The following is a 15,463-nucleotide window of genomic DNA, read 5'->3' as shown; positions in this document are numbered from 1 at the left end:
GTTGCAGTAAGTTTAAGTGCTTTGGGGTGTGTACTTTTAAATTCCAGCATAGTTACATTTAGAATCCTTGCTGACACAGCTATACTGCTTAAAAGTGAAGGAAAATTACTATTACCTTGCACAGTGATGCTGACGAAGTCCTGGGATATCAAGAAAACCTTTCATGAAATTATGTATATGAGGCCTTTGCTGTGGCTGGATTGATAGAGATTGTTCGTTTCTTTCTGTTTTTTGTTTGCTTGTTTCTTTCTTTTCTTTTTTTTTTTTAACCTTTTTCCTGTCTCTGATCAATAGTTAATGTTGTTATCTTTGAGGTGCTGTATTGGAAAAACCTCTGGTTGTGCTTGAATGCAGACCAAGCCATGCCTTAAATGTAGTCTTAAAGGTCTGTTAATATGCTACTGTAGCCACCATCTCTTGGAAACAGCAGGTTTAGTTGAAGGTTTAATGTCAGCAACTTCTTATGTCAAGACATGAAAGTTGGCATATTGGCACAGCTGCAGGTAGTTTGTCTGTTTGGACTCGATTCTTGGAAGTGATCCCGACATAATCACAGACAAATATCAGCGGTCCAGGACTGAAGGATGATTTTGATTATATGATGGATAATAGACTCTATGCACGAGCATTTGTTACGAGTGGGTAGAGAGGAAGGTCTGAAATGTCAACGAAGAGGCCGTCTGATTTGCTCTCTTGTACAGAGACCTCTCTGCCAAGTTATTACAGTGTTTTCTGTGTTCTTCTTCCCCTAGGAAATGTGCAATGATTTCTGCTCACTATGGCCTCAGTGATGTGTTTGACAATCTCATAATTTCTCTCTGCAAGTTTACAGCCCTCAGCAGCGAGGTAAGTTTGCAAGGAGGGGAAAGAAGTATGTTTTTTAGTATGTTGGAGCTCTCTTTTTTTGTTATGTAGTATAGTTCGTTTATTTTAGTTATACCTGTATCTGTAGATACAGAAATCTGTATCAGCCCCTGCCCCGAGTTTTCTGGTGAAGGCAATGAAAAACTGTGTGTAAAGTAGGAGTTCTGTTGCACAAGTCCAAATAAGTGTATTTCCTACATACTTACAAGTAGCAGTTCATATAAAACTGCTTATTTCACCTATTTCATATGAGGAAACTTAGATCTCCGTGTAAAGATAGCGATCATCCATACTCCCAAGTGAGTCTATGCATTTCAGTTATTAAATATTTGGTTATAGAGCTTATGCAGAGCCAAGAGGGACTGTTTTGTGATCGGTTCTCTGTAAGTGAAGGGGCTGTGCGTCAGTGCAGCATTAAGTGGTTAGAAAAACATGTTTTGAATTGTTCACTGGGATCAGGAAATAACATCAGCAGTTTGTTTCACTTTTAGCAAGAGCTTAAGCACTGTTTCTGATACAGTCCAAGGTACAATGATTGATTTAAGCTTTTTTGCCCAGATCTTTTTGCGTGGAATATCATGTGCCTAGTTTTTTTCCCTAAACTCTTGGTAGGTAGTATATGGCAGAAGGTGCTACGGAGATTACAGCTATTCCTTTCTGAGGTCAAACATATAAAGAAATCTACAACATTGTTCTTAGAACCTGTAGAAGACCCACAGTGAGCAGAATGGAGTTTTGCCAAATTGCACACACATACGGACAAAAAGGAGTGGGGCTGGAACAAGATCTCTAGAGAGTGAAAGTATGGGTGTAAAAGGGCTCAAACAGATGATTTTTGAAATCTTTAGAAGGGACAGTGGAAAGAGAACAATCCTGCAAATTAGTCCAGTTAATGGAGTTTGGCTGCTCCAAAACTACAGAAAAGTAGAGTTGTCTGAACTGGATGTTTTTTATATTGCTCACATCCCGCATTGGTAGCAATGAAGAAGCACCAGCTTGACTGTTAAAAGACAATAAACAGAAAGCAAAACCCTCAACAATCAAGCAGTGCAGTTGCTTTTGATTCCCTTTTCCTGCACATCTCACTACAGTAAAGATGAAATACTCGATCCTCTCCAAGCATACCAGATTTTGAGACTACCAGCAGATTACACAAGGAGAGGAATGTCTGCTGTGAAACAACTGTTTGACACAGATTTACACAGTAGAAGCCCTCAGAGGCACCAGCTATTGCCAGCTGCATCCCATCTAGTTGTGAGACTAGAATCTGGAGCAGTCTTAGGTCTGTGAAAATTAAGCAACTGTGCCTTTCGCTGATGATGTAGGATTGAGGAATTCTGGATTTGAACCGAGCTGTGAGTTTTTATCTGTGGCTAATTCCAGCTACACCAATTACTTTCTGCTTCCCTAAATTCCTGAAGGGCTTGAGGACGACAGTGGCATATGACAACTAAACAAATACTTGAGAGACAGTCTGGTGGAAGGGGGAGAAGGGGTGAATGTCTCCAGGGACTGAGGAGACAAATCAAAGAAGAACTGTTAGAAAGTGGGAGAAGAACATTGAGGTGTCACATGGCTTAGAATCATAGGATGGCCTAGGTTGAAAAGGACCTCAAAGATCACCTACTTTCAACCGCCCTGCTATGTTCAGGGTCACCAGTCACCAGACCAGGCTGCCCAGAGCCACATCCAGCCTGGCCTTGAATGCCTCCAGGAATGGGGCATCCACAACCTCCTTGGGCAACCTGTTCCAGTGCATCACTACCCTCTGTGTGAAAAACTTCCTCCTGATATCTAACCTAAACCTCACCTAACTCAGTTTAAAACTATTCCCCCTTGTCCTATCACTGTGCATCCTCGTAAGCAGCTGTTCCTCTTCCTGTTTATGTGCTCCCTTCAAGTACTGGAAGGCCACAATGAGGTCTCCCTGGAGCCTTTTCTTCTCCAAGCTAAACAAGCCCAGTTCCCTCAATCTTTCTCCAGAGGAGAGGTGCTCCGGCCCTCTGATCATCTTAGTGGCCCTTCTCTGGACCCGCTCCAAGAGCTGCACGTCCTTCCTGTACTTGGAGTCCCAGTCCTCGATGCCGTACTCCAGTACACAGGCCTCACAAGAGCTGAGTAGAGGGGGACAATCACCTTCCTCTCCCTGCTGGCCACCCCTTTTTTAATGCAGCCCAGAACCCAGTTGGCCTTCTGGGCTGCAAGCACACACTGCTGGCTCGTGTCCAGCTTCTCATCTACCTGGACCCCCAGGTCCTTCTCCGCAGGGCTGTTCTCCAGGAGATCTTCCCCCAGTTTGCATCAATACCTGGGATTGCCCTGACCCAAGTGCAGCACCCTGCACTTGGCCTTATTGAACCTCGTTAGGTTTTCATGGGCCCACTTCTGCAGCCTGTCCAGGTCCATCTGCCACTTCCTAAGCTAGATCACCCTGGTGATCAGGTGTCCCCATTGAGCACTGCAATTTCTATACATAGCCACTTTGTTTAAAAGAAGAGGAATAGAAAGGAATATGGAGATTGATTAGCTTGCTGTTAGCTGGTGTTCAGAGTAACTTTACGTGTCCAGAATGTTTTTGGCCGTAGTTTCCGTCTCAAACAGTACTGATTGCAGCAAGAGGGGCAGTGATACCTTGTTTTAAGGCTTTGATTCCGGAGTGAGGTCCCATAGCACAGTAAGTTAGTGTTATTTGTAAGTTTGCACTGAGCACTTTCAAAGTGTTCTGTAGTGGAGAGCTTAGGTCCAAGTGTCTCAGTGATTTAGCTTGCTCTGGAAAGCCACCTTGTCTTTGTTTCTGTGTCAAGCAAATATGAGCTGAGTTAGTTGTCTACAGCACTGTGCAAAGAATTGCTGCCTTTTCTGTAGTCAATTCTGATCAGTCTGCTGTGATTTCTGTTGGGGAAGGAACAAGTCTTGCTGACTGCTGCCCCTTTTCTTTCCTTTAGTCTATTGAGAACCTGCCGACTGTTTTTGGAAGTAATCCCAAGGCCCATATTGCAGCAAAGACTGTGTTTCACTTGGCCCATCGCCATGGGGACATTCTGCGGGAGGGCTGGAAAAACATCATGGAGGCCCTCCTGCAGCTTTTCCGAGCAGAACTGCTGCCCAAGGCCATGGTAGAGGTAATCACAGCCACTCGCGGGTAGCTGAAAACTCGGGGAGTGGGAAGCAGGCTTTTCATTGAATCAGTTCAAAGTGGTGGAGAGCTCCCTTGCAAAGAAGGCCTGGATTTGGTGAAGTGTGTACAGATCTAGAAAGCCGTCAAAAAGTGTCATGTTCAAGAACATGCGGGCTCAGCTTGTTTCACAGCATTTCTTTTTTTTTTCTTATTTTTGTTTTTGTTGTATTTGAGAAATTCCACCATTCATTTCACTTGAAGGAATTTTGAATATTTGCAGAAGAGAGAGTGCATGAGGTATTAGAGTACAGAATTAGTATTGCCAGATGGTGGAGAGGTGTGACTAGGTGTAGAGGGGTGAAGAGCTGGGTTGACTGGCAGTGGGCAGGTGCTTGGGTGTGGTATTTCATCATTAAGTGAAGCATTGTAGGGGCAAAAGCAGACTACAGAGAAGTAGACAACTGAATATATTTGTTCTGGTCTGTCTTCCAGGTTGAAGACTTTGTGGATCCCAATGGTAAAATCTATCTGCAGCGTGAGGAGACACCATCTAACCGGTGAGTGGAGCAGATAGCTCAGGCAGTCTTTTTTATCCTCCTTAGTCCTGGAAAATAGTATACCTTTTCTTTTTCTTCTGTAATGTTTTCTTACTGATGCTGATGTCTTCTAATTTGCAGTGGTGAATCTACAGTGCTGAGTTTTGTTAGTTGGCTCACCCTCAGTGGGACGGAGCAATCTGGCATGAGAGGGCCATCTACTGAGACACAGGAAGCAAAGCGAGCGGCTCTGGAGTGCATAAAGGTAAAATGCATGAAGTGCATAAAGGTAAAAAGGCTGTGAAAGAACCTGCTTTTGTCTGTGTGACAGTATTATGCAGATAAAAGGTAACAGAAGCATAAACATGCATGTTCCTAGGCAATATTCCAGGCTCCCAGAGGACTTGGGAAATGTAATAAAGATGAGCGAGTCTGCATTGCCAGCTATAGAGTCTGCATTGCCAGAGTCTTATAGGATATGATGTACAAACATAGTAACACTTGAAAATAGAGACGGTTTTGCACAAGAAACTGGGATCTGCCCTTGGCATCACTATGCTATAATTAAGCACAAATTTATTAAATCTCAAATGACTGATCTTTTCCAAGACAAAGCAGTCTACGGGCAGATGTTCTTTTTTAAAAGGCAAGGAGCTACCTGATAAAATCTTTCTAGCACTGTTAGAGGATAATTGATGTTAAAGGATTGAATTAGCTTTCAGGAATTTTCCTCCGTGTAACTGTTGAAACCACTCCCAGTACCTACTGCAGCAGCATGTGGTGTTTTGTGGGGAATCTGTTTGTATGCCTTCCCTGCATCCTGGATATATCGTTCTCTTTTCTGTCTTTTCCAGCAATGTGATCCTGAGAAGTTGATCACAGAAAGTAAATTCCTCCAACTTGAATCCCTCCAGGAGCTGATGAAGGTGAAAAAGATACTGGGCAAGGGACAGGATGGGTGATGGGACAAGTCTGCTGAATGATTATGCATATGTGTTGTATACTCACCTAGCTCCTCTATGCTCAGAGGATGTCTTAAGCCTATTTGGGATTCGAAATCAGACGTTAGTTTGTCTGTTATGTTGGTTGCCTGCTCAGAAGTTACACATTTGTTTAGTAGCAGAGAAAGACAGTAAATTGTGAAAAACATTGTAAGAGTCTTTTGGTAACAGAAACTGTTTGAAAATTTCATGTGCCATCTTAGTTCTGGAGGAGGATTTTGCTCTTAGTCCTCTATGTCAGGAACTCTTCCTTTAAATGCAGGTTGTTGGCTTGTGGATAGTCACTTCTAGGTATGTCTGTCTTTTCTGTGCTTCAGATATGCTTAATAAGAAGTTGCTAGCTGCCAGAAAGCCTCCCCATCTGACACACTTCATCAGAGTTTAACATCTTTAAGTTTGAATTACATCTTTCTTAAAAAAAAAAAATATATATATACACACATATATATACACACACATACACACACACACATATATATATAATCTTCCATATACTTAGATTAGCCCCTGACCTCCAATGTATTTTTGATGGACTGTGCACAACTTCCCCAGACACTGGAGTGCTGCTTTGCCCAGACTAAGAGCATTCTGTTGGTCCTCACTGCTACCCCTGTTTTGAGAAGCTGCAAGTCACAAACATTAATTGTCTTTTCTAGGCTCTAATCTCTGTGACTCCCGATGAGGAGACATACGATGAAGAGGATGCTGCCTTCTGCTTGGAGATGCTTCTAAGGATTGTACTAGAAAATAGGTATGACCTTGAAATACATTTATAGTTGCTGTCTATGTCTCTGCAGGACTGCAGCTGCTGACTGGGTCTAGGGAATGAGTTCCTTATGTGCTTCGTTTGCCAGCTGAAGCAGCATGTGGCTATAATTTCAGGGCTTAGCAATTCTGTTCTAGCATATGCAAACATAGGGACTATTCACCCATGAATTATTGCTTTGATATCATGAGATCTGGAGAATATAAACTAAACACTGGTGGGAGAATTCACCCACCTGCTTGATTTGCGAGTAATTAAGTAAATAAGATACTTGACAGTTTTGTTGTTTCTGTGTGTCTGTTCTTATATCTCTCTGCTGGAGTTTTTCTTTGAAGTTATGAAATACCAGATTGTGAGGTTGTATGGAGTATTCAGGGTGGAAGGGGGAAGTAGCTGCATCCTGCATGTCTCATATCCTTTCATCCTACCCTTTCCCTCCTCCTTGTTGTGGCTAGGGACCGTGTGACCTGTGTCTGGCAAACTGTCCGAGACCACCTCTACCACCTCTGTGTCAATGCAATGGAGTTCTGCTTCTTAGTGGAGAGGGCAGTGGTGGGCCTGCTGAGGCTGGCAATTCGGCTCCTTCGTCGGGAAGAAATCAGTGCACAGGTAAGGGGAAGTCTGTTGCTGTTGTGGGGTGGTTTTTTTTGCTATATCTGGCAACATAGGAAAGCAATTATTGTGGTAATGACCCACATTTAGCCTGTGTGTGCTACAGGTAACAACAACCAGCAGTTGTAAGTAGCCCTAAGTAAGGAAGGTGGACTTTGCTGAAGAAGGGAGTGTATATAACAGGATCTGTTATTCTTGCTGTCTCTTTCTGTGGCTAGGTTCTCCTCTCATTACGTATCCTGCTCATGATGAAGCCAAATGTGTTGTCCAGAGTTAGCCATGAGGTTGCCTATGGCCTCCATGAGCTGCTGAAGACCAATGCTGCTAACATTCATTCTGGGGATGACTGGTACACGCTCTTCACCCTCCTGGAGTGTATTGGGTCTGGGGTAAAGCCACCTGCAGCCCTGCAGGTTACAGCAAGGGCAGATAATGACACAGGTAAGATAGGCCGGCTTTTGCTAGGAAATCTGATGCCCGCCTGCCAGATAAGCAGCTGCTTCCCCAAGCTTTTCAATTAGCAGAGGGAACTGCAAGAAAACAAAGCTGACATTAAACTACATTATCAAGATTAAAGACCAGCACCTGCTGTTCACTCCTACCCCATGGTCTGTCCCTGGCTCTACTCTGCCATCTCTTCGTACTCTGAGCAGCAGTCCAGGTGCTCATCCCTGGGGGAGCAGTGGGGAGGAAAACTGATACCAGTTGCAGCAGCTGTAGATCTTTGCACTGCCCCATGGAGTATATTCTGGTGGTTGTGGTCCGGTGCCATGGGTAATATAGCCTTTAATCTCTTATCCAGGTGTGTAATGTAAACCCAGCTGTTTCCTCTTTTAGAGGACTGACTCCTTTGTGTTCTCTTCTTAAGGATTTTGAAAAAGGAAGTAGTTCTTTAAACTATTTCCAATTCAGTTTGTTTTCAGAGTGCACATGCAATTCCTGTAAGACCAACCCACTGTTTGCCACTTCTCTGGACTGTGTTAGCAGACGATCTTTCCAGCAAACTGTTCGTGTTCTGCTTTAGCCAGCTGCTGTGTATTTGAGGCTGACATCTTCAGACTTCTACAGGAAAAAAAAAGAGAAAAAAAAATAAAGAAAGGATTTTCCTAAAAGGCTGTTCTCCTCTCTGCTTTTCTAGAACTTTTTTTGCTAGGTCCTGATGCCTTATGCTAAATAGCTTCTGGCCTTTGCCTTCTGGAGCAAATACAAGATTTTTTTTTCTCCCAGCTCTTTTTTTTTACTGCTCCTGTCTTTACTGCTTGAACAAACTACTTGACTATGGCATCCTGTAGATCAAAACATTATTTCTCTTTACCTCCTGAAAATGTTTGGTACACTGTTCACAGCAAATCTAGATGCTGGTGGATTTCTAGATAATGTTGAATGATGAGGGGAAAAAACCCACAATTTTTGTTCAAGACAACTTTATCACGGTGCCTTAAATTTGGCCTTTGCAATGGTTTCTGAGCTTGGGACATGTGAAATACAAGGTTACCTTGAAATTCGGGGAAGGTAGATCAGATAGATATGGAACATGCATGAAGTAAACTGCTGTGAACGAGAAACACTCCACCCGTATTAATGTGGAGTGGCATGAGGAACCTCAACAGCCACACAAGTCCATATTCTGCATTGTGCTTTAGGAGTTGCCTTGGCTGAACCTAGCACCTCCAACGGTTCTAAAATATGTGGTACATACGATTCTTCCCCTGGGATCAAGTTGTTGAAATTTGCCCTTTTAAATCCATGGTCAGTTGATAAGTGACTTAGCAGAGGATGGAAATTCCCTTCCTTCTGAAAGGGAAAAACAAATGTACATACCAGGAATAAATGCCAAGGTCTATGCTTCCTGCTATCTCCTGTGCATACTTCAGTTACAGTTGTTCTTCCTTTCCCAGGAGGAAAGGCCTGGCTCAGATTCTTCCAGGGTGCACCAGTGCTTCTTAGCTAATGCTGATCTGGATTGCTTCTCCATTATTCATACCTACTCTCCCAAGTTTACTCTCTAAAACCTCTGCCTTTTGTCTTGAAGGTGCTCAGTCAGACAGTGAGGTCTCCTCCTATCATCCAAGTGACATGAGCCTAGACCGTGGCTACACGTCTGATTCAGAGGTGTACACAGACCATGGGAAGCCAGGCAAGATGCATCGCTCGGTGACGGATGTGGATATGATGAACAGTGGCTGGCTAGTGGTGAGTAACCAAGGGGCTTCTGGTGCCAAATACTAATCCTGGTTTTTGGAAGAGGGTGTGGTAGGGACATAAAGAATAAGGCTGTAGAAGAGATAGCTAGGGTGAGCTGACAGTGTAAAGGGAAGATGTGGAGAAGATGCAGATGGAGAGCAGAAAGCTAGGAGGCAAATGTTGAAGAAAGGGGAATTGTTTCAGAAGAAAGGTTCTTTCAGCACGTGCATGCGGTGCAGTTTGTTACACCACTCCCTCCTGCTACCCTCTTGCTGTGCCCTGCAGGTAGGGAAAGATGACATCGACACCTCTAAACCCAGTGCTGGGTTCAACAAGCTGGGGCCGTCTCCTCTTGTCAACCAGTACAGCCTGACCGTGGGGTTGGATTTGGGCCCACATGACACAAAGTCTCTCATGAAGTGTGTAGAGTCCTTGTCCTTCATTGTGCGAGATGCTGCCCACGTGACACCTGAGAACTTTGAGCTTTGTGTTAAAACCATTCGCATTTTTGTGGAGGCAAGCTTGAATGGAGGTAAGGTGGCCTTTGATTTGACAGCTGGGATCAGAGTGCCCAGCAGCATGAAGGGATGTGTGAAATACTGTTGGGGAATGAGTCCCCAGCTCTCAGATAATCTTCTGCTATAAGAAGAGTCCATGTCACTGTGACACAAGAGGCCAGCACCTAATGTGAAGGTAGCAGCATCAGCAAGTGTTGGCTTCCTGTGGATGCAGAAGGCTGTTCCTGAAGGGCGCAGGGTACCTCTTAAAATGAGTAGAACCCTCCACTGGGGATGTCAGAAAGTGGCTGCTGCATGTGTTGAAAGGCTGAAAACATTTTGTGATGGAGTTGTGCATATTGTATGTTGCTGCCTTTACCTTTTTAGGCTCTAAGTCCCAGGAGAAAAGGGGGAAGAGCCACAGACATGATAGTAAATCCAGTCGGTTAAAAAAAAAGCCAAAGGAGAGCTCCACTCGGCGATCACGAGTCTTGAACCAGCACCAGGTCCACACACACAGTGATGAGGACGAGGATGAGAGCATCCCTGCCAGCTACCACACTGTGTCTTTACAGGTTAGTCAGGACGTAAGTATAGCAAGGATTTCCTCCTCTCCTTTCCCACACTCGGGACCTTGCTAGGGAATCACTGGGACTCTTCATGGGATGAGGGGAGGTTGTATCCTGGACTAGTGACCACTGAATGGTGAAGGTAGGGCTGGTCGCAGAGTGTGGTTCTGCAGTGAGAGAGAAAAGCCAGAAGAGTAGGTGTCTGGAAACAAGTCACTGCAGACGATACAGTGAATGTGGATAAAGGAAGTTTGGAGACATGAGTTTCATGTGGGATTAGTGAAGAGTCTGACAGCATGTGAGCTTATGGAGAGAGGAGAACCTGGTCGGCTGGGACACAGGGTTTTCAAGTACAGAGGACTGGGATGCAGGAGTTATTTCTATCTTGGCTCTCAAAGATGTGAAGATGCTGACTTAGCACTAATCTTTTGGGCCACAGTTCAGTAGTAAAGTTGTTAGGATGCTGTCATGTGCCATTGGAGAGTTTTTGCATGTTTCACGTTGCTTTAAAAAACTAAGTTGCAAGGAGACAGAGTTGTCTGTGGGCAATGTAGCTGAGTCATTGTTTTTCTCCCTAAGTTAGGCAGGGCATCGTGCTGTGTATTGGAAATGCTTTGTGCAGGCCAAGGATCCATTCTTTCTCCTGGGAACTTTGGAATGCCACTCCCTCAGTGAGGAAATTTATATGGCTCCTGGCTAAGCCAATAATCTTGTGGAGGATGCCCAGTACTTGAATGCTTAGGGATTGCTCAGATAACTGGGCCTGAAACTATCTCATAGCAGCTGGGATCCTCTTAGCATTGGTTGGGAAGGAGCAGAGACAAGGTTTGATTCAAGAATTGTGTTACTTAATGTGATGCTTGACTTGCAGCTCCTGGATCTCATGCACACCTTGCACACACGAGCAGCTTCCATCTACAGCTCCTGGGCAGAGGAGCAACGCCATCTAGAGACTTCAGGGAGGAAAATCGAAGCAGATTCTCGAACATTGTGGTCGAACTGCTGGTGTCCTTTGTTACAAGGTAAAGTCAACCCCTTGTGATGAGAAGTGAGCAGAAAGACTTTCAGTACAACATCAGCCCTCAGGAAAGTGGAGGAGCCAAGAGCTAACTGCAGATAGCAGGCAGAGGTTGTTTTTTAGGGTCTGCTGTGTAAGTGGGAAAACAAAATGGGCTCAGATCCAGCAAGGTATCCTTAGCATGACTTAGCTACCAGCTTACTACTGGATGTGACAATAGATTCCCAATCTGTGACCTAGAACAGGTATGATACTTGTTATTTTGTTCCTTCCTCTCAGTGTGTTTGGTCTTCATTAGCTATCTCTACCTAGGCTGGGTGAGTTGGAATGTGACACTTTCTCTGTGGGCTCAGCACTGAACCCCTCTTTTGCAGGTATTGCCTGGTTATGCTGTGATGCCCGACGCCAGGTACGGATGCAGGCACTCACCTACTTGCAGCGGGCCCTCCTCGTACACGACCTGCAGGCCTTGGATGCCTTAGAGTGGGAGTCGTGCTTCAATAAGGTAACCTCCTGGTTGGGCTGGGCAGGCAGGTATGACAGCAGTCACGAAGAGCAATGCTCTTTGTAGGAGACATAGTACTGTCTTGTTGAATAGTCTGCTCACCATAATACACAGGCATTTCCCTACTTTGCTCCTGTGAAATATTCCTCTCTGCTTAGGCTTCTGACAGAGCCTCTTGGAAATCAATCCACGTATTCAATTTCTCACTGCTTTCCTCATGCTCTTTGTCTAGAAATTAGTTCCAAAAGCTAGCTTCTTCCTTTAAGGTGGTTAGATGAAAAGGACTGGATGAGACTTTCACAAAGAAATATCAATCCAACAGGTGCTGTTCCCTCTGCTAACGAAGCTCCTTGAGAACATCAGCCCAGCTGATGTTGGTGGAATGGAAGAAACTAGGATGAGAGCCTCAACACTGCTCTCCAAGGTTAGTGTGCTTCCACTGTCTGAAAGCTCAGGAGAGAATGTGCATCAAGAGGACAACATTGTTTGCTTCTCAGCATCTCTGATTTGGAGAGGTATCAGTCTGCTAGTATGACTGTCTTCAGTGCTGGGCCTTTCCACCACCACCTGCTGTTGGGATGAGCCTTCTTTCCAGAGCTGTCTCCGTGATCTTAGATTCAGAAAAGTTGTTAGGAAGGTGTTTACGAGAGTGAAGAGAAGTATATCATTCAACATTAATTAAAGACGGTTTATTCTAGAGGTGAAGTGATGCTCATCAAAGCCTGGGCATGAAAGACTGGAGGAGGTGCTGATTAAAACTTAAATGACCTCAGGCAAGAGAGACAAGATTCACTCTTCTGTATAAGCAGCTTAGAAGAATGGATTCCTCTGGCATCCTCTGGCCTTCTAGCCTGCCACAGGGAGGGGTCATTCCACATTTGTGAGATTGGCTTGCCAAGCCATGAACAGCAGCCTTGATACTGCTTGTTGACAGTGGTTGTGCTCTTTTCTAGGTGTTCCTACAGCATCTCTCCCCACTGCTCTCACTGACCACTTTTGCTGCTTTGTGGCTGACAATCCTTGACTTCATGGACAAATACATGCATGCTGGCTCCAGTGACTTACTGGTAAGGTGCTGAAAGTGCTGCAGAGCTTTGAACAATCATTCATGAATTTTAACCCCTTATGCTTTGTTTGCTGTTTTTTTAAATTTAACTCTCGCAAACCCATTCGTTCCACGGTGTGTCCCTTTAGCCTCTGTTTCCAATGCAGCCCATCAGCTTTTTTTGAGCCTTCGTTCATTGCTGTGTGTCCCATCTCTCTGTGCTGAGGAGTGTTTCTGATTACAGCTGGAGGCCATCCCAGAGTCTCTGAAGAATATGCTGCTTGTAATGGACACGGCTGGGATATTCCACAGTGCAGACTCGCGGACAGGATACTCTGATCTTTGGGAGATCACCTGGGAGCGGATTGACTGCTTCTTACCTAGGCTGCGAGATGAGCTCTTCAAACAAACAGTCATCCAAGGTACAAGGGAATGAGAAGCATTTAAAAAAATGGGTTTGGGGCCTAGCGCTTGCACCTTGCTGTACCCAGCTGCCATAGTGCCTGGATGTTACTGATGATGCATTCAGGAGGATATGAGAACTTGGCATCAGGACGGCAATCTGAGGGTGGGCAAAAGGAGAGAGTAAACTGGTGTAGTGTCTCACTGTTTGTGTTCCTAGATCCTGTCCCCAGCATACCAATGGAGCAGCATCCTCAGAAGTCAATAGCATCTGCCCTGCCCCCTTCTCCTGTGGGGGATGTGAGACCAGCCACCCACCCAGCCCCATCGGAGAAGCCTTCTGAACTGAGTGCTAGTGGTAAGTCCCATTTTTTTCTTTCTGGAAGCATCTTCCCAGAATGTGGAAAGCACAGATCTGCTTTTCCTTGCTTTGACCAGCTGTTCTGTGTTGTGGAACCCATTCTGCTTCCAAATGGTTTGGTTATGGCTGCCTTGCTGAGATTTTTGTGGATAGAGGCAAAGGCAGAATGCTGTGTTTGACACCTGCTCCTCAAGGCCCCTTATGAAGGCATGTAGAAGGGGAAAGTCTGGGGAAAAAGGTCTGAAAAGGTCCCTGAAGCTGATCCTTAGTCTAAATTAAGGCTGAAATTGACTTTGTCCAGGCCTATATAAGAATGTATTTTTCTCTTCTTTCTTCCAGAGTCTGAGAGAGCTTCTGCACCTGCATCTCCCACTGTCAGCAGCTCTTCCTCTCCTTCTTTCACAGCATCAGCGCCAACAAAGACAAGCCCCGTTACAGACATACCTCCTACAACAGCACAACCACCACTTATCCTGCAGCCTCTTGCCTCTCCCCTGCAGGTTGGGGTCCCGCCTATGACTCTTCCAATCATCCTCAACCCAGCTCTAATAGAAGCCACCTCTCCTGTTCCCCTCTTAGCTACTCCACGGCCCACTGACCCCATGACAACCTCTGAAGTCAATTAGCTTGAAGGTATCTGAGAACTGTCTGCTGAGGAGGCTCTGGCAGAGGATGCTGGCCAAATGTTCTCTGATAGCAAGCATGTTTGATTTAGAAGATGATGCTAACCTGCACAGAAGGCAGCTGCAGCAAACCCCCAGAGCATATCACATTTGTTCCTTACTAGCGGCAACTGCCAAGAAATTCCTGACTGCTCCCTTCTTGGTATCCAGTTCCACTGACCAATCTTCTTCCTGCCTTCACGATCTCAGGGACCAGGCAACACCCACACCCAGCAGCCTGGGACCAAGCTGCCAATGTGTCATCTGGTGAAAAGGGAAAACGCATTGATTTAACACTGGAGAGGGACAACAGTATAGGACTGCCTCTCAGATTGTTCAGTTCAATCCCTGGACAATTCCCCAGCTGTTTCCTGGCTTTCCTGCTCCTGCTTCTGGCCGCACTGCTTTATTTGGGCTGTGGGTATGCCTGGGCTCAGCAGGTTGAAAATTTTGCGTAGAGGATTGCTCACAGTGTAGTTTCCAGCTTGCTGTGCAGGGCTTCTTGTATGCTGTAGCCATATGCTTTCCTTCTGCAACGTGGATTGCAATAATTCCCTGACCAGTTAGGGAGCAGGGGAGCCTGGTAGGCACAGTGCTGCCTTCCTCCTCTCCTCCTACGTAAAGACCGTCTGGTGGGCAGAGCAAATTCAGGAGCCTCTAACCTAGTTAATCATATTAGGAGGAAATGCAGAGCCCTGTAATGTCAGAGCAGAGCACCATGGCCATCTCTCCAGCAGCACTTGGGGAGCTACTGCCCTTGGGTTGCACAGCAGTGCTGCATTGTCCACCACTTGCTTCGTTGGCCCAGAGTTGTCCCCTCCTCTTCACTCAGAGAAGATGCTGAGATCAGTGGCACCTGCTGGCAGATGCCCAGCAGGTCTGCTGTGCTGAGGAGCAGCTTTCTTTTGGCAGCTCCTGCGAAGATTGCACCTTTATGCATTTTCTGGTTGTCGGGAGCCCACCTCCTTTTCTACCCAGGGTCTCCTGCAGCTGATAGTCATCATTCCTGTGCTTCTGTCTTGCAGCAAGGATGTCCTGCTCTTCCATCCTCTCATGTCCAGAGCAGAGCTGGCTGGCTGCCTGGCAAGCACTGCATCTCAGTTCTTCCTCCTCTCTGAATTAGTTGGCTAAATTCTCAGTAATACCAATCTCAGAAATCCCACTGGTGACTGGGAGGGACACAGGCGTCAACTCCAACCCAGTGTATGCTGTACTGAGAGAAACCCAAGGTTGGGGTGGGAGTACAGCCAGTGTACATATGGGGTAAATGGCTTACAAATCCAATGGACTTTTTACAGTGTAATAAATACATCCTGTAAATGA

General features: G+C 45.5%; 1 protein-coding gene across 2 annotated transcripts in view; it reads left to right on the top strand.

Moving 5' to 3' along the window:
* GBF1 (golgi brefeldin A resistant guanine nucleotide exchange factor 1) overlaps positions 1–15,463 on the top strand; it is a 97,640-nt gene extending 82,177 nt beyond the window's left edge. The window contains exons 23-40 of one of the 2 annotated variants that reach the window (XM_042817766.1): positions 753–846; positions 3,810–3,986; positions 4,475–4,539; positions 4,660–4,783; positions 5,373–5,444; positions 6,176–6,270; positions 6,741–6,894; positions 7,116–7,338; positions 8,930–9,090; positions 9,367–9,613; positions 9,966–10,153; positions 11,019–11,169; positions 11,540–11,670; positions 11,993–12,094; positions 12,624–12,737; positions 12,960–13,137; positions 13,338–13,475; positions 13,818–15,463. In XM_042817766.1, the coding sequence (XP_042673700.1) occupies positions 753–846; positions 3,810–3,986; positions 4,475–4,539; positions 4,660–4,783; positions 5,373–5,444; positions 6,176–6,270; positions 6,741–6,894; positions 7,116–7,338; positions 8,930–9,090; positions 9,367–9,613; positions 9,966–10,153; positions 11,019–11,169; positions 11,540–11,670; positions 11,993–12,094; positions 12,624–12,737; positions 12,960–13,137; positions 13,338–13,475; positions 13,818–14,104 (2,701 nt within the window). In that variant the 3' untranslated portion in view covers positions 14,105–15,463. Of the gene's footprint in view, positions 1–752; positions 847–3,809; positions 3,987–4,474; positions 4,540–4,659; positions 4,784–5,372; positions 5,445–6,175; positions 6,271–6,740; positions 6,895–7,115; positions 7,339–8,929; positions 9,091–9,366; positions 9,614–9,965; positions 10,166–11,018; positions 11,170–11,539; positions 11,671–11,992; positions 12,095–12,623; positions 12,738–12,959; positions 13,138–13,337; positions 13,476–13,817 lie in introns of both variants that reach the window. The other variant, XM_042817765.1, reaches the window with a different exon arrangement.

Source organism: Centrocercus urophasianus, unplaced genomic scaffold, assembly GCF_019232065.1.
Source record: "Centrocercus urophasianus isolate 14NV4802_14NV808 unplaced genomic scaffold, USGS_Curo_1.0 seq_17, whole genome shotgun sequence".
NCBI classification, from domain to species: Eukaryota; Metazoa; Chordata; class Aves; order Galliformes; family Phasianidae; genus Centrocercus; species Centrocercus urophasianus.
The sequence above is the reverse complement of the archived record's forward strand: the minus strand, read 5'-3'. Positions and strand labels throughout refer to the sequence as shown.